Source organism: Elgaria multicarinata, chromosome 10 (assembly GCF_023053635.1).
Source record: "Elgaria multicarinata webbii isolate HBS135686 ecotype San Diego chromosome 10, rElgMul1.1.pri, whole genome shotgun sequence".
In the NCBI taxonomy this organism is placed as follows: Eukaryota; Metazoa; Chordata; class Lepidosauria; order Squamata; family Anguidae; genus Elgaria; species Elgaria multicarinata.
The window spans coordinates 86,347,849-86,366,839 of NC_086180.1; the positions used below are offsets into that span (position 1 = coordinate 86,347,849).

General features: G+C 43.7%; 1 protein-coding gene across 1 annotated transcript in view; it reads right to left on the reverse strand.

Moving 5' to 3' along the window:
- LOC134404491 (cytosolic beta-glucosidase-like) overlaps positions 1–18,991 on the reverse strand; it is a 57,911-nt gene that overhangs the window by 18,853 nt on the left and 20,067 nt on the right. Inside the window, exons 3-4 of the mRNA XM_063135197.1 lie at positions 14,428–15,233; positions 10,911–11,034 (exon numbers count right to left, since the gene is read on the reverse strand). Of these exons, the coding sequence (XP_062991267.1) occupies positions 10,911–11,034; positions 14,428–15,233 (930 nt within the window). The remainder of the gene's footprint in view (positions 1–10,910; positions 11,035–14,427; positions 15,234–18,991) is intronic.

Here is an 18,991-nt window from a genome sequence, read left to right on the forward strand (position 1 = left end):
GGATTAACATTTAACAACATAGTGAAAGTCTAAGCAATTAGAACATTGGGCATTGAACTGGGTTCTCGTTGCGCTTTTGCTACAACTTTCAGACACTGATGGATAACAAATAGTGAATGCAATAGTACGGTGGGGATTTTTATTAAAAGTTACATATGTAATTTGCCATTCAAGTGTGACTTGCTGCATCAAAATGTTGCAGTGCACTCTCACAGAACATGAGTGTGCCCGTTGAGGGTTCCAGCCAGCCACCATGCTCTCTTCCATGATATTCCATTCCACACATGGTTTCTGTTTGTCAACTGGCACAGCATTCCATGGCTACTCGGCATTGTCTGTTCTCAACAGGCTGCTTGAAGAGCAGGGGAAGCATTGCCGCTTAAGTTTTTAAGTGTTTGTACTTTTGCAAATCTCAGGATTCTCCCAAACATGGTATGACCTCCCGCTTGGTTCTCAGTCTCAGCACTTCTACCAGACTAGAGTGGAACCATTATTTCTGGTGATCTTGACACTGTACTTCTGTTGATACAACCTAGAATTGCATTGGCCTTCTTAACCAACACTGATGTTAAACTGAATATGGTCATGTGGTCTGCTAATTGTTTAGCTTGTGGTCAGATTGTATTTACAAAATGGAGCCATGGAAGTTACAAACCAAAACCAACCTTGGCGAGGAAATTACATATGATTCGGTATTGTGTAATTTTTGCATTAGTTCAGCTAAAAAGGAACTTTGGACATTTCTTCTTCTTCCTCTAGAGTGGTATGATTGATTTATATATTCCCTTGTGCTTTGTGTCAGGTTTTTGATATGATCTTTGAGTAATATTATTTTGATATTAAATTTGTAATGTGTTCTCAATATGTAATGGTGAAATTCCATTTATATTAAAGCTCGTTAACTAAGCCTTTTAAAAACTTAACGAAAACAAAAACCTGGATCTCTTTCAGTCTGGCTTCTAACTTGGTTTTGGGATAGCTTCAGTCACTTTAGTTGAGAAACTTTGACAGGAAGTGGGCAGCGAGAATGTAATTTCAGTTGGTTCCTCTGGATTTCTCAGCAACATTGACCATGGAATCCTTCTGGGTCGCTTGCTATAGTACAGCCATTCTGGTTTTATCTAGAGGCTAGATTCCAGGAGATGGTGCTGAGCAACTACAGCTGTTCTTGATTGCCCTCGGCTTGCAGGGTGCCACAGGGTGCCATTCTCTTTCTCATGCCATTTAACATCTACATGACGTTGAGGGAGATTGTCTGGAAATTCGGGGTACAGTGCCATCAGTATGTTGATGATACCCAGTTCTAACTCTCCTTTTCATCAGATCCAGAGGGTAAGGGTGGGCAGTGGATGCTCTGAATTGGTCACTGTGGGTCACTGATGGGATGAACCAGGACAAATGTGAAAAAGCAGATGTACCGTTGATTCAGATATGGGTGCAATGAGTGCTGGACATGGTGCCACTCCTTTTGAAGGTTCAGTGTCACAGCTTAAGAGGTGCTTTTGCACTTGACATTGCACTTGGGTGCTCAAGTGGTGCCAATAGCCAAGGGTGCATTTTACCAGCTTAGGCTGCTTCCCCAGCTGCACCCTTTCATGGAGAAGAATGATTTAGCCATCGCCACCACACCTTATTGAGAACAAAGGGGGGAGTATTGCCTTTTCTGTCAAAAGAGGTGGAAGCACTTGGGGCATTTTAGTTTAGAAAAAAAAAAGATGACTAAAGGGCAATAAGGTAGACATTTATACAGTTATACATACTATGTGGAAAGTGGATCCAGGCAAGTTTTTCTCCTCTTATAACAGTAGAACTTGGAATCACTGGCAATAGACTCAAGATAAAAATAAAATAAACACTTCTTCATATAATGTGTAATTTGTGGAGTTCTCCGCCATAACTGTTTTAACTGTATCTATTGCTTTTAAAGTATATATTGTTTTAACTTGGATCATGGTTTAATTTGTTTTTAACTGTGTATATTGTTTTATACTGTATGTTTTTATCTGTACGCCGCCCTGAGATCTTAGTGATATAGGGCAGGATATAAATGTTCTAAATAAATAAATAAGATGCTGATGATGCTGATGACCATGATACAGCACCATCTCTATATAGGGTGTTTTACAAAGGACAGGTATGACAGGCCCGTGCCCCAAGGAGTTTACAATCTAAAACAGACATCAGGAAACAATAAACGGTTGAAATGGAAGAATGGGTAAATAAGGGAAGAGTATGGGATTACCCCAATTACACTTACTTTGGTCTAGTTATGATATTATGGTGCTTCAGTTTGAGGGATTAAATGGAAAGGAGGAGGAGCTGAGCTTGGGAGTGTTTGGGGTGTGGCCCTTCACGGGAACAGGCATTATTATTATTAATAATAATATTTATTTATATAGAGCCATCAATTTTCATGGTGCTGTACAGAACAAAATAAAACAGAATACAAAACACCCTGCTGTATGGCTTACATTCTAAAATCACAGTAACAAACAAACAGGGAGGGGAAAGGCCAACCAGCATGGGGGACAATAAAACAAATAATAAAAACTAGTACCGTCACACTACGGATCAAAAGCTTTTAAGAAAAGGAACGTTTTCAAATAAGATTTAAAAACTGAGATCGACGTCACGGTCCACAGATGCGCTGGAAGAGAATTCCAGGCATGGGGGCAGCGAGCGAAAACAGGTGAAGATGAGCGAGAGAAGTAGAAACCCTTGGGCGAGTAAGAGACATGGTGTTATGAGAGCGAAGGGTGCGAGCAGGACAGTAAGGTGAAATAAGAGACGAGAGATAGGGAGGAGCCAGACCATAACAAGCTTTAAAAGTCAAAAGGAGAAGCTTGTACTGAATTCTGTAGGAGACAGGGAGACAGTGAAGGGATTTTAGAAGCGGGGTGACGTGATCAAAATGACGAGCCAGAAAAATAATCTTAGCCGCAGAATGATGAATGGAAACCAATGGGGAAAGATGAGAAGAAGGAAGACCAGTCAATGGGAGATTACAATAGCCCAAGCGGGAAATAACCAAGGCATGAACGAGAGTCTTGGCGGAAGAGACCGATAAGAACGGGCGAATTCTAGAGATGTTACACAAGAAGAAACGACAAGACTTAGCTACAGCCTCACTATGAGAAGAAAAAGAAAGTGAAGCTAGCTGAAGGCCCCTGCAGCTGATAACAATCCCCAATCACCACATTCCCCATAAAAGATTTCCCTGAATTCAGAAGTGACGCTAGAAGCAACTATTGTTCTCGGTGCCTCATCTGTGTTACTTGCATACCAGCTCCCTGTTCTTATCCTGACCTTGGACCGGACCCTGACTAAGCTTTGACAGCTTTCTGTTTCCAGTATTGTTGACCCAGCTTCGGACAGACACTTCGGCTCTTGACCATGGACTGTTTGCTGACTTTCCCCTCCTGCTTATCTCTCTAACGTCGGAGATTTACGACAGATATGCTGATGGCTTTAAAAGGGAATTAGACAGGTTTATGGTTTATCAATGGCTACTAGCCATGATGGCTACAGGGAATGCCCAGAGAATTCTGAGGCAGTGTGCCACTGAATACTATCTGCTGGGGAGCAAACGCAGAGGAATCTGTTGTCTTTGAGGTCCGTGGGGTACCTGGAGGCATCTGGTGGGTTGTTGTTAGAAACCGGATACTGGGCTAGTTTCTGGGGGCCAATTTAAAATGGTGTTTTTGACCTTTCAAGTGGTAGGTGGTAAAAGATATGTGAAGGATTTCCTGCCCCTACAGAAGCCTACAATACGTGGATGCTAAGACCTGATTAGGAAGCCCTGCTGCAGGGGTTCCCACTGTCTGACACAAGATGGGCTGGTGAGGAAAGACGGGGCCCTTCCCCCTATGGTGCCAGATGTGAAGCTTCGTCCCAAAGGAAGTCCACCTCACTCCTTCCCTTCAGCAGTCCAAGGAAATGGTTCTCTGGAGACCCTTTGGGATAGCCTCTCGTATTACAACTGCTTGCGGATATTTTCCTTTGAACGTTATTTTAAGATACTATTCTAATTTTCATTTTGTTTTTTTAAATTTGTAAGCAATCATGGAGGTTGTTATCAAAAAGTGGCCTATAAAGGTGTTTAAAAAAACCAACCATCAGCATTGCCATTCAAATTAACAGTAATGTGTTGCTTTTTTTTTTTTTTTTAAGTAATAATGCCAGGAGCCAGATAAAATTGCTTTGGAGGTCAGATCCGGCATGTGTACTATATGATCTGGCAACAAAATATAAAGCTGTGCAGGTTCACATTTAAAGCTGGTTCTTTAAAACAGTCTCATGTTTGCAAGCTGAAATCCTCCACCATAACCCTGCAAAGTTATTTGCATTTAATATTAATAGGACTTCATAACACATAATGCATTGTGTGCATTTTACCCAGTCACTTCTAATGCTCCGTTCTATTGATCAGTATTTTTGTTTCCATTTTACCCTGACATTGTAAAGGCAAATACACAGAAGTGCAGTGCCAGTGCTTCATTTTGACATTGTAATATTCTTTCCGTACACTTGCATTTTCATTATCTGGAGACCATTGGAATGACAAGACGTCCCCTTACAGGAACTGACAAAACCGCCTTAACTCAAAACTATAATGAAAAGGAATGACTGTGGGAGAAGGGTAGCAATTTATCAGCCAAAACAACCAAGTCAGAAGAACACAGATTCCTCCCCACCCCACCCCACCCCCACACACGTTTGCTACTTGTATTTCCTTTCTCCCCCTCCCGGCAAAAGGAACTAATTAAAATTTCACTCCTATCCCAGGCAAGCCACGGCCAGGGGGAATGGTTAGCTGTGCCTTTAGGGAGACACCACAGCTCGCTGCTAAGCACTGTTACGCACATGCGCCCTGAGTAGTGAGAAGATTCAGGGGTTCCAGCACTTCCTCAAGAGTTCAGTTTCCTTAGAAGAAGGGCACTGAGGACTTTGGGCATTTCTGTGATACAAGGTTTATTTAGCGATACACACAGGCTGAGCATAAGATGAGGATCCACAGCATTCACACCCCAACACACTCCTGTTCTCCATTAGATGTACAGGGGAACCCATAGATTCCTGCAGAAAGCAAGTCAGTACTCTACCTCTTTTTCGATTGAGTTTCAACCTAGACTGGCTGTTAGGGCCAAAACAGACATGACTTTAAATCCGCATCTAGCAGCTATGCCTTTTTCCTTCTTTTTATTTTTACTCTAGAATAAATGCAGTGCCCCCAATATGGATCTTAAAAGCCCCCTTACCACCACCATGCTGCCATGCTAGGGACCTAATCTGGATCAGGACCCTTGCGACATGAAAGGCCACCATGGGTTATTTAACCCATGGGTTGTGCGGTCGCCATTTTGAATATTTAACCTCTGCTTGGGGGTCGTCGTGTTGTGCGAAGCCAGCAAGCATGGGCTATGTGAGAATTAAACAATACACTCTGAGCCCATGGTCTGTTTTAGGGTTATGCAAGGGTTGTTTAACCCTCACATAATCCAGGCTTGCAGGGGTCGCATGACAATTCCTGAGTGGGGTTACGTGTGCAACCTCATCGTGCATTGAATATCTGATGACGAGCCACAGCGTGTCGTCCAAACTCAGTCTAAGTAAAATGAAAAAAAAAGATGTAGCTGCTAGATATGATAGGGATTTAAAGTTATGTCTGTATCAGCCCTTACACACACAGACGCCGAGTTTCCCCCTTTTCTTCTAACCCCAGACTCAATTAGCACATTGCTTAGGGAGACGGTGCAGGGTTGCGGGGAGGTAAGCCCCCTTCCAGAATTGTCTAACCTCTGCCTTCTGGCCCCATCCCATTAAAACATACCAACAGAATGTTACCAGCCATCATCTATTTATTGTCAGGTGCTGCCTCCAGGCATCTTACATTGACAGCTTTACTTACAGAAACCTAAGTCAAGAATTGCAGAGCTGGAAAAGACCCTCCATCTCTTTGCAATCAAAGGCTTAGGATATAAGGTGATTGTGGTGTTACATCCCACAAGTCAGTTCCCTAATGTATGTCTAGGATTTGTAAGACAATTATGTTTAGAATGTTGACCTGAGTGGGTGGAGATTGAATATCTTAGGAGAGGGGAGGTGATAGTGGTGTTGGGGTGTTTTTAAAGTACTTTGGTTCGAGGGAAAATTAGAGGATCAGGGAAAAGAGGGTTGTCTTTTGAGTGTAGTGTGCAGATAGTCAGTTGGTGTATATTAAACAATCCTGAGAATAAAGGAAGTTCAAGAGTGAAGGTGTGAGAGAAAGGAAAGCGTGTATGAGAAGAGAGAAAGGATTGGATGAGAGGTTTTAACAAGGGTCTGAAAAGTTTTATTATGAAACAAAGTTTGTGAACATTGAAATAAATTTGTATTCAGTTTGTTTTACTACCACAAAAATCCCACGTGTCTCCTTGGCATTTATCATCTGCAGTTATATACATATAACACCCGTTCTGACATTAATTCCCCATCAGCACATATAATTCAAAACGCATTATTTTATTCCTGAAATTATTCCTGTTTAACTCCTTTCTCCACACAGTTGGTAGAAAGGTGGTGTTTGTCCCTCACCTCAGGCTCCTAAAGTGGTGGTGCATAGCTTGAGCAGGGAGTGTCCGTGGACAGGCCTGTTGTAAAGAGCCTGTGTCGTGGCACAGTGACCCCAAAAGGTCATTTAGACTGACCCCAAACATATGAAAGCACAGATTAAAAAGAGCCTGCCTCAATCAGACCAAGGGCCCATCTAATCCGGCATTGGCCAGTCCAAAATCCCAGCCCCTGTCCTCTACTGAACCCCCATCCCCCACCGCTAGAATTCACAGATTCACTTTGCCTCTGAAATTGAAGTTCCATTTAACGATATGCCCAATTTCAGTTGATAGATCTCTCCTTTATGAATTTGTCTAGTCCCCTTTAAATCATAATTCTTTCATTCAGATGTGACTAATGCTATTTTCCTTTCCCCTTTCTCTCTGGTGCCAAAGGAAAATAATTTATCAAATGTTGGACTGTTGTAGATTAGAAGATAGAAACAGCCAACCTGTTGCCATAGATCAGATTGTTTCCTGTGTATCTGCCGTGACTATTTTCACTGAAGTCTTCAATAACTATGATGGCCCCTTGCTGGGGGTGGGCTGTCATTAGAAGCCTAGAGCTGGGCCATTAGAAACCTTCTCAGCAGTCCTAGACGGCTGTGTTAGCTGTGGCATATTTCTCTGCCTAAAAAGATTTTGTTGGAGGGGGGAAATGACCAAAACAGGCATCAAAACCTTGGAATGTGCCTCTTATGCTGCGAAGGGGAAGAGGTAAGTCATTTGTTTTTCTCTTAAATTGATCCTCTGCCATCGGAGGGGGTGGAATCAATGGGGCTGTCTTTATACAGCTTGATTTTGATATTATTCCCACAGAAGCTACTGCTGAGCATCTTAACTTCAACAAGGTAATAGAAAACCTGACAGTTGTTGGAACTTTTTACCCATCTAGAGCCACACATCCTGAAAGAAGTGGGCATTAGATCTATCAGGCACCATTTCAAAGAGGGGGAAGATTGGGCGGGGATTCGCAGCTGGATTTAAAAGGCTGATGGTCGGATATTCAAGACTAAATTGGGAAAAAAGCAATGTTACTTAAGAGCATTCATCATGGTTCTTTTTGTTTCATATCTCATAACTATAACAATGGCCCTTTCTACACTTAAGGGTTATCCCAGGAAAACGGAAGGATCCTCCCTGCCTGCTCCCGGGATCCCCCTGTGTGGCATCTGGATGCACAGGAACGATCCCGGGATACAGGGCTGGTGTAGACATGCCCAATGCCATCAACATAGATTAGGGTGGATTCCTGCATGGAGCAGGGGGTTGGACTCGATGGCCTTATAGGCCCCTTCCTGACGTGGTAAGTATAGTAATGCACTTTTTAGAGCTAGTACAGAATGCAACCCACACTAGCAGAGTTTTTCAGGAAGTCCAGCGTCAAGACAAAGAAGCTGATCTCAAGATGAAAGACCACACAGGCAAAGATCAGTGGTGCTCAGCTAAGTTCTTTACTGTGCAGTATCATACAACGTGGCAATGCAGTAGCAATTTAGAGCAATATACGCAATGATTCTTCACTCTAAACCTAAACCTTCTTCCCCACACTATCCATAATCCAGATTCTTCTTTATAGTCATTTGAGCCAACCAGTTGGTGACATTCTTACCATGTGGTATTATTGCATCAGCTTTCCCACACTCTTTGTGAGTCTGCAAACCATTCCAGCTGCTCCTAATTAGTCACCTGGCTGTAGGTGCAATAATCACTTTGGCCTTGAAAATACCACCAGCTAATCTGGATTTCTCCTTGTGTGTCATAATGGCAGAAAAACCTCTAGTCATTTTTTGGTTCACTCACCCCAGAAATCTGACACTTCCAACTCTACTATTCTATGATTCTATGAAATAGCTAGAAACTCCTCCCGAGGCCCCCGCTCCCCTTTTTAGGCAAAGGGATTTGTTCTTTTGGCATGCAAGTTGGCGCCTATGCAGTTGTTTATCAAAATAGGTCAGAGGGCCGAACTGGATGTAACGTTAATTGGTAAATGCAATTAGCACACACTTTTTTGGTTATATAAATAGCATCCATGGGGGAGGCTCAGCAGTATTAGGACAGCTCCACACCACTACCACAGTCCCAACAAAACTACCCATAGACCCCCAACGGAGGCAGTGTGTGGGTGGGTGGGTAGGTGGGTGTGTTTGCACATCCACAATTTTCGACTCAGGGAAACTTTTAACATTATGCCAAAGAAACTCTAATGGGGTCAAGTGGGGCTGTGACTCCGCTCTGGGTTTCAGCCAGAACTCTAAAGTTCAAGGTGCTGAACCTATTTGGGGGCTGGGTTCAGCATCCTAGATGGCTCTTTTAACCTGGAACATATTGATAGCCCCACACTGACATCGGAGCCACCAGCCTACACTGACTGGGCTTCTGTTCATACTATGCGGTTTTATCTCCCCCCACCCTTGATAGATGTTCCTTTTATTTTGTACTGTAATTTAAAACTTTTATATTGTCCCATGATGTATTTTAGGGTTTTAATTGTTGTGAACCTTTCAGAGAATTTTGGCTACTGGGGAGTATAGAAATATAATAAAGAAATAAAGAAATAAAGAAAGGAGGATGTCGGGAGAAAGGAACGTATATTCATATGTGGTGGAATTGTGAATATGTACAAAAACTATGGAAAATGTTTAAAGAGATAAATGAAATAATTGGATTGAAGTTAGAAGAGACACCAAACATAGCATTGTTATCAATGTATGGAAAAATTAAATGTACTCAAATGATAAAAGAATTAATAATGAATTTGTTAACAGCTGCAAGGTTAATGATAGCCAGAAAATGGAAGGTTCAAGGATATTATCACATAGAAGACTGGTATAAAGAAATATGGGATATCGCTGTTAATGGTAAACTAACATGTAATATTAGAGTAAGAAGAGGAATAACAAAAATAATGACTTTGAAGAGATATGGAAACTGTTTTTGGAATTTGTTTTATTAAAGGGGAGAGGAAGAACACCTCCAGAGGATTCAATGTAATTTTGGAAAGTAGAATAAAATTCCTGGGGATGGAGTGCACTTATTAATGTTAATAGGTAATAATAAGTATAATGTGTAGTTAAATATTGAAGATTGATGTTACTGTTATGTATGTGTATTGTTCATATGTGTAGTTATGAAAAAATTAATAAAATAATAATAATAATAGTAATAATGATAATAAAAAATAAAATAAAGGAGAAGTCCTATGTCTCCCTGGACAGTGTCTAGGGGGACATAGGGTCGTTCAGTTTCCTCGCTCCAAGCTCATAGACAAGGAACAAGGAAACTGCGCTCTTCACCCCTGCCTCCTCCCCCTTGTATCTGGCGTGGAGAGAACTGTACTGGTTCTCTCTCCGTGTTTGTGAAATGGAGGATGGAAATGGGAGAAAGGAGGCCTTCTGTGGAAGGGGACTGGGGACCTGGGCTACGAGGTGGGGCTACAAAATCACCCATCTTAGCTACAAATGCTCTATATTGGATACTATAGAGCCTCCAAGTTCAGAGGCTTACGTGTAGCCAGGGTGCATCCCACAGGACTGCATCCTTCACCAAAGGGCATTTTACTTGCCTGACTGATAAAACCCTATTTTCCTACTGGGATCTAAAAAGAGCCAGTAATTTAGATTATTCCCTGGCTCTACCCCTAAACTGCCAACTCCCATTCTAGCTCCACTCTCGGCCTATCAGAGTCCTCCAACGCCTGCCCTATCTCAACAAGGCTCTGCTTGAATCTATCTGCTCAGAACCAGAACTCTTTGCTCCTCCTAGGAAGGCAGTATTCTTTTAAAGCAATAGTTCTAAACTCAATTTTCCTCTGTCAGATCATACAGGGAGGGACTGTAGCACAGTGGTAGAGCAATGCTTTGCATGCAGAAGGTCCCAAGTTCAATCTCCGGTATCTCCAGGTAGTGCTAGGAAAGAATCCTGCCTGAAACCATGGAGAGCCGCAGTGTCAACAATACTAGGGTAGATGGACCAGTGCTCTGACTCAGTATAAGGCAGCTCCCCATGCATCCCAACTAGAAACAGCTTCCTATGCATCAATTACCATGGCCGATCATTTTAGCATTATGAACCCAGCCTGAAAGGATGTAATTTCCATAAATATGTGCTGAAACTTTCTCCCTTCCTTCCATTCTATGATGACACAGGAGGTCTAACGCTACTCTCTTTCCTATCTAAACATTTCCCCCTCTAATCACAATGCTTTTGTCAGATGTACATTAGCTTCAAGAATCACTAGTCACTGCTAAATGCAAATAGGCACATAGGAAAATCATATTAAGTTTGCACAATTGATCTTTCATCATCCTTAAATTGTACCTTTTAAAATCTCCTGTAAAGTCAGCCTGAAATACTCCCAACGCAGAGTGTCATCGAGTGGAGCAGGGTCACTTTGGGAAAACCCATTCTCGGTGATGTAAATTATAGGGTGATTATATGTATCCTAGAACAAGGGAGCAGAAGTTTTATTCAGAACAGATGTTAAGAAAAGCTCATAAAATCAGGTGCATTACCCTCTATCTACTTTAAGCTACAACCAAAACTAGTTTTCATCAAATTGCACTGACCCTATTAACTTAATTTTCCACAAGCTGACCTTTTATGACTAACAATGGAAAAGCAAAACTGTGCAAATATCCATGAAGACAGAGAAATTACTTATTTTAATGAGAATACTAAAATATCTCTTTTTGCATTAGCATCTGCTTTATTGCCACTGCTTTTTAACCCCTTGGTCCAGGCAAGTCATGACAAATCCCTCTGGCAGAAACGATCTGAATATACTGCATCCCAAGCGGGTGCTGGAATAAAAATGGCCATCACACCATTCAAAGGCATGGCAGTGGGCATCCTTCCATATGTAGGGTTGCCATATTTTGAATCCACAAAACCGGGACAATTTTTTGTGGTGGGGCTAGGATTTTTTTTAAAAAAACTGAGCAATATGTAAAGGTCTAGGGAAAGAAAGAAAGCTATTTGAGCTTTAGTTATCTAAGGCCTTAGCTAGACCTAAGTATTATCCAAGGCAAATGGAGGGATGTGTTCAGGGACTGCAATCCTATGTGTGTCTACTCAGAAACAAATCCTATTAAGTTAATTAGGACTTATTCCCAGGTAAGTATGCATAGGACTGCAGCCTAAAGTACTTAAGCACCTGCAAATAAATAATAGGCAAAGAACAGTTTAAGCAAACAAACAAACAAAAATGACACTAAATTACATTTCTCCACTAGTTCTCAAAAGCTAGAGGAGACTTCAATATGAAGACTTACACTCCACTGAGCAGGCTCAGGGCACCATTTTGGAGGCTGGAATTTCTCCGGCCGGCTGGAACAGGAATCTGGGATTCTTGACTGACCAGCTAGGACATTTTGGAAATGCTTGGAAACCGTGACATTCCTGGTTTTCTGGGACGTATGGCAACCCTATTCATATGTCACGTTATAGGCCCAACATAAACAGGCCTTGAGCAGTTGATGAGCAATTATCTCATCACCACCCCACCTCAAGGGTGGTCTTCCTAAAAATGACCCAAGCACAATAGTCCGGGGATTTCAGGGATTAGAGGTATGCAGCTCAGGATATGACATTCACATATTTATTTATTTATTTATTTATTTATTGCATTTCTATACCGCCCAATAGCCGAACCTCTCTGCATCTTGCACACCCATGTTTTCCACACCCACACTGCAACTGAATGACAACCCACTTGGGGTGACACCTTTTAACCTGACAAATTATGAACAATCTGCTATTTATTTATTTAATGACATTTATATACCGCTCCATAGCCGAAACTCTCTTTAAAAAAACTATTCTGGGGGCAATTAATTACAAACAACTCAGCATATGTTGTTAACTGCCCGGGAAAAGAGAAAAGTCTTAACCTGGTGCTGAAAAGATAACAATGTTGGCGCCAGGTGAGCCTCGTCAGGGAGATCATTCCATAATTGGGGGGCCACCACTGAGAAGGCCCTCTCCCTTGTTGCCATCCTCCGAGCTTCCCTTGGAGTAGGCACTCGGAGGAGGACCTTAGATGTTGAGTGCAGTGTACGGGTAGGTTCATGTCGGGAGAGGCGTTCCATCAGGTATTGCGGTCCTGAACATTGGGGATGTGTAGAACACCATGGGAACACAACTACTAGTGATCCAAGAGGGGGAGAATGAGGTTAAGGGGGTGTAGCTTCTCTAAGGACCACCATGTAAATTCATGGCAAGAGCCAAGTATTGAACTTGCTGGCTCGTAACCAAGTCTCTTAACCGTAATGCTACACCTTCTCAAACAGACTATCTGATCCAGATTTCCTGGCATTCTGGGAAATGTTGGGTGCTGTAGTCCAACAGATCTGTAGGGCACCAGTTATGGGAAGGCTGGTCTGAGGTGCAAGGCAAGATAATCAAATCAATGTTCTGGTAAATGTTTGTTGAATGCATTACGAAGTCAGTGGGTGGGTGGGCAGGGTCAGTCCTACCATGAAGCGTAGGAAGCAGGTGCAGCAGATGCCAGAGCATGGGAACTGTGATGCTCTCCCCTGCCAAAGGATCTTCTGCTTCCTAGTCTTGCTGGCCACCTGCATGGCCAGCTATGCAGGCAGCCGACAGGACCAAGAAGCAGCCACTCGCTCACTGGTGTGCCTTCTGCCCGCACGTGTTTGGGCCTGCCCATGCATGCCAGCTGGCCCAGCCAGCTTATTTTTCCTCATGCAGACTCACGCACCCTCCTTGCCAGCGCGCTGTCTGTACGGTCCTTCTGCCCTCAGGAGCTGCGTGCGTGGCGCCTGCGTGAGGTCGGACAATCGTGAGAAGTCCCGGGATCTCTCACGATACTTCGCTGGATGTGCAGGTACAGCGTGGCTCCTGACGGTGGAAACCACTTTAGAGCAGCGCTGGCAAGGAGGGCAGGCATGTCCGCCACTGGAAAAGTGAGCTACCTGGCGGCGGGCAGGTGCACAGATTGGGGGGAGGCGGCAGCAGTGCCGCGGTTCCCTGTTTCAGGAGGCGGCCTATTTTGGGCCAGGCCTGGGGGTGGGGATCATCTCGCCTCATGGGAGAGCGAACATGGTGAGGACTGCTTTTTAGGTTTGTTTGTATGCATCCCAAGGAGCTAATCGAACTTCCACACATGCATGGGACCCATGTGTGTGGAATTGGTTGGCAAATTGCCTAAGCTGTTTTGGGTATAAAATCACTTCTATGCCATAAAGCAATTAGATACAAGGGCCACTAAAGATCAACTAAATGAGTGGATTTAGATCTCGATGTATATGTCTTACAAACAAAGCAAGGCTCATTGTGAACCGCCCAGGGAGCTTTGCCTATTGGCCGGTATAAAAATGCAATAAATAAAGAATAAGGTATAAATGTACTTCCTTTCTCTAAATGGGAAGTAAACAAAAATATTTAAGAATGGATTCAAATCACTTCTGTGTGGGAACAAGAGGTCTCAAATCGTTTCTGGAATTCGTTTGAGGCAACTGTTTCTGTTGTATTTGGAAACCATTATCAAAAGAGGTACCCTAGAAAAGCTGCCTAGGAGTGCATTATGGGAAAACTGGGCCCAACACAGTTACTCTGCGGGTGGATTAAGGCGGCATGAAAACACAATCTTTATCGCACACCCTTCAAAGAGTGGCATATGCAATACGAGCAGTTCCATATCACCCTGTGAGGGGCTGCTACGCGGTACGCTGACTGCGACACGCTATTGTTACCTGGATTCACACAAATACCCAAAAGCGTTTTGATCCCTAAAGTACCACCACATGAGACTTTAGCAGTGCTGGGTTCTTAAAACAGCTGGATAAACCCACTAGGAGGGGCAGAAGCAACATACCTTAATGTATTTCAACAGCCGACGTAAACCCCATGGAACCACAGCCAACCAAGAACTGCCAGTTGCAACAGGCCAGGATGGATCAGTGACTTGCTCTGCTTCTTTGTCTGCAGACATACTTGGCTGAGTGCACAAATTATCTTGGTGCTTAATTTTGCGGGTCGTATAATAATTTAGAGCAAAGAAATCAGCAGTGCCCTTGATCATCGTCTTCTCCTCGCTGGTAAATTCCAGCAGCCTTGACGACGGAGAGCCTTGCCGTTTACATACAGCCGCTATCTTGGACTTCATGACAGCTGGATAGTCACCATCAAGGAAGATTGGGGTAGCAAACCAATCCAGGCAGAATGCCAGGTGCCTCTTAGCAGCTTCACGGTCGGCAAGGGAATTCGGATTGAAGGGTTCTGCCCAATCCGAATTTAGCGCTATAGACACAAGCCCGCCTTGCTTCTTCCGGAATAGTCTATCGTAACTGTGCCAGGCGGCAGCGTGAGCTTTGATCATGTTATGAGCTGCCAGGTATGCTCCAGTACCAGGCTCTGTCACACCTGGTGCCATAAGGCCCTTTTCATAGCCAAGCACGGCAACAACGTACGGCTCATTAATGGTGATCCACAGCTTTACTCTGTCCCCAAATGTTCTGAAGCAGAACTGGGCGTAAGCATCAAACGCTTCCGCTGTGGCGCCTGATCTCCAGCCGCCCTGATCTTCTAAGGGTTGAGGCAAGTCAAAGTGATACAATGTCACCACGGGCGTCACACCGTTCATTAGCAGGCTGTCAATCACTCCGGCGTAATAATCGACTCCTAAAGAAGAAAGCAAGACAACAAGTGCAATGATGTCATGTGAGCTCTCCACTTGGGCCGTGTCTATACCAGGATGCATTGGCGCCTCGTGATCCAACGTCCCCATGGAAAGGAGCGCAAATGCAGGGTTTGGAACTTCATGGGGCAGCTGCCGCCGCCCCTAACATCCCATTCCTCCCCCCCCATTGTTCCCCCCCCTCCGTGCTGCCAAAGAGAAAGACGTCATGGAGGGGAAGAGTTGGTTCCTCACTCCATTTTCTTGTATTTTTTTTACCCTTTTGTTGTAATGTGCAGCCCAACTGGCCCATGGAGGCAGCCCAGTGGCCTTTCGGCTCACTGCCCCCCCTCCCCCCAGTACTGTTGCACCCGCATGTGGCTTAAGTTTTTTTGTTTTTTTAATACATTTTATTCAGTTGTGACACTCCACTGGCCTGCCCCCTCCCCACGTCCAGGCCAACCCATATCCAGGCCAACGGCGACCACTCAGGGGCCGTCATTGGCCAGGCACCGCCTCCGCTGTAACACTGGAGCAAGGCGACAGGTGGCAAATGCGCATCTGCGCACTGCTCGGAGGAAAAAGTTGGGGTAAGTCCCTGACTTTTCAAAAGCGGAGCCCCGGGATGGTCCCACAATGGCTGCTGCGTCATCTAAGTGACCTGACGCCCCTGCAGATCCACCCCAGGTCTTTCCCCTCTTCAAGACAAGCCCAAGGTTTGCATTTGTACTCCGTCAAGCAGGCAAAGGTTTTCTATGGCCTTTGTTGTGGGGTGTTGTTGTTGTTGTTTGTGTTTGTTTTTATGGTTTCTTTTGTTTTTAAACAATCAACCTCTGATAACTTCTTGCATTTCAGGAGACCTGTCCTAGGCTCATATGCCATTCTCTCCCCTCCCCAGTATCAGTCAGTCCTCCTAGCTAACTGTGTTAAAGGGTTTGATGTTAATAGCTGAGAGCCCCCTCCCTCCTGCTGCCAACGGTCAACTGTCACTGCTGAACTTTGCAACTAAGATTGTAGTGCCTGAATTTATTTTCCTTTCCCCCCTCCTCCTCCCTCCCAATCCCCTTTCCTTTTGTGTCATGTCTTTTAGATTGTAAGCCTGTGGGCAGGGACTGTCAAGAAATACTTTTGTAAGCTGCCGTGAGAGCCTTTTTTGCCTGAGTGGCAGCATAAAAACGCTTAAATAAATAAATAAGATAAATAAATATTGATTGGGATAAAGCAGGGTGTGTTCAGCCATTGATACTTCAAAAGTTTTCCCCTTGAAAATCTAGCCATGTAGAACTTATAGGCCTTGGCCATAACTTACTTATACCGTAGGTAAATCAAAGGCTATTTCACCTATGCATGTCTGTGCTTTGATGACTGAAGCACCAAATGGTAGCATATGAATGTCATTAAGCAGTCACAGATCAAAGTACATGAACAGAACAGTCATACTGTCAGAGATTCCAGAATCTGAACTACAAGCCTAAGAAAGGGTGAGTGAATCAGGCTGGTGTCCGCATTAACGGCTCTGAAGACATTCTTTAACTAATAGATGTTATTCTTTTTACTCTAGAGTAAGTACCCCCTGCTGCGGGCCCAATCTGGATCCGCTCCCCCACACCTGGAATTTGTATTGCCATTAAAGCAACTGGATCCATATTTGACAACATATATCACAGTTACATATTTAAAGTAATGTGTACTTTGGCCCTGAGGCCCATTTTTTCTGGCTTTCTGTTGACTAATGTTAAACAATCAGAAACAGCCACCACTCAGGTCCAGATGTCTTGCTCTACATTATCTTTACTGAGACAGTGTTCAGTGTTAAAACAGTTCTGCTTTCACAGCTGTACCATATGGCTGGTCTTATCTCAAGCATTCCAGCCAATATGCTTTTAATTCAGCATTTGAGGCAAGATGCCTCCAAACATTGCATAGATCTTGACATAAACTAGCCAGGGACACACGTCTTTTCCCTTTTTGCAACCAGATCTGATGGGGAGTTTTTACCTAAAGGTCAGCAGTTTTTTTACCATTAAAGGTCTGCAGGTAAGGCATACTAGTGTCTGGGCAAGGAAAGTTATGAGAAATGCCCATTAATCCTTGTAACACCTACCCACCCACCAACACTTCTCTTCATTTTAATTTTGCCCTTATTGGCTTTATTGAAGCCATGAATCCCATCTCAGTAGTTAAGAACATAAGAAGAGCCACGCTGGATCACACCAAACATCAATCTAGACCAGCATTCCACTTACACAATGGCCAACTAGCTGCCTGTGGGAAACCCAAAAGCAGGGAGTGCAATAGCACCTTCTGGCTCATGTTCACCAGCAACTGGTGTTCATAGACGTACGGCTTCTGATACTGGAGGTAATGTACAGCCATTAAGACTAGTAGCCAGTAGTGGTGTGCAGAGTGGGTCTGACCTGCTCTGAAATTCAGAGTGGTGTGATGACCCAGTTTTGTGCTCCAATTTTCAGAGCGGCTCCCTTGCTCCACCCCATCAGATTATCTGTCAGAAAACTGCTCTGTTTTTGGAGAACCGCTCTATTATAGTCTATGGAAACTAACAAAAATGTTTACAGCGCCATTATTTTTAAAGATAAAAAGATGAAACTTGGCACCATGGTAGCTCTTAAGTAGAGATTTAGGTATGCCACGTTGGAAGCAGATCTGGTCATGCCTTGATTTTTAGGGATTTTTTAAAGTTCAAACAGAAACCTCTTTGGGGTCTAGGACCTTGAGCAGTTTCAAGAATAGAGAAAAAAAAATATGTCCTGCTTGTGCATGAGTTTTGAAAAAAATGTGTGCTACAATGTGCATAACTAGAACACAAACACACGCACAGCACAGAAATAAACGCACACACAAACTAGAAGACAAGACAAACGCTGACAGACAGTAGAAAACAACACAACTTAAGGAGAATTATTTTTGGGGGGTAGTAGACTTTAAACACACACCGTACAATCTGCCCCGCACACTCAGGTCATAGAATCATAGAATCATAGAATAGCAGAGTTGGAAGGGGCCTACAAGGCCATCGAGTCCAACCCCCTGCTCAATGCAGGAATCCACCCTAAAGCATCCCTGACAGATGGTTGTCCAGCTGCCTCTTGAATGCCTCTAGTGTGGGAGAGCCCACAACCTCCCTAGGTAGCTGATTCCACTGTCGCACTGCTCTAACAGTCAGGAAGCCAAAATGAAGCTGACAAGTATTACCCAGAAGACCTTCTCTTCTGCTGCTCCCAGACTGTGGAATGGCCTGCCAGAGGAGACTCGTCAACTTAATAGTCTTTTAGCATTTAAGAAAGCTATCAAGATCGATCTATTCCAGCAGACCTATCCAGTGGAATTTTAGGATGTTTTTTTAGGATGTTTTAATCATGTATACTACGTTTTTAATTCAGTTTTGTGTATTTTATACTTGATGTTGTTCCCCGCCTCGATCCAAACGGAGAGGCGGGTAAGAAATAAGATGATGTCAAGAAGAGCCTAGGAGAGGAGGATGGGTCAAAACGCATGAGAAACGTGGAGAAGCAGAAGAGTCTATATGTTAACTGACACTCTCAAAGAACTCTAAAAGCCATGTTGATTCCTTTTCAGCCTGTCCCTCTGTATACTTACTAATTTTATCCTGAATAATGCTTTCAACCCATTTACTCAGAACAGACATTAACCTGAACAGCCTGTAATTTCCAAGTAGCCCTTGGGATCACTGCTTAAAAATTGCCATTATATTGGCCATTCTCCAGTGCTTTGGTACAGAGGC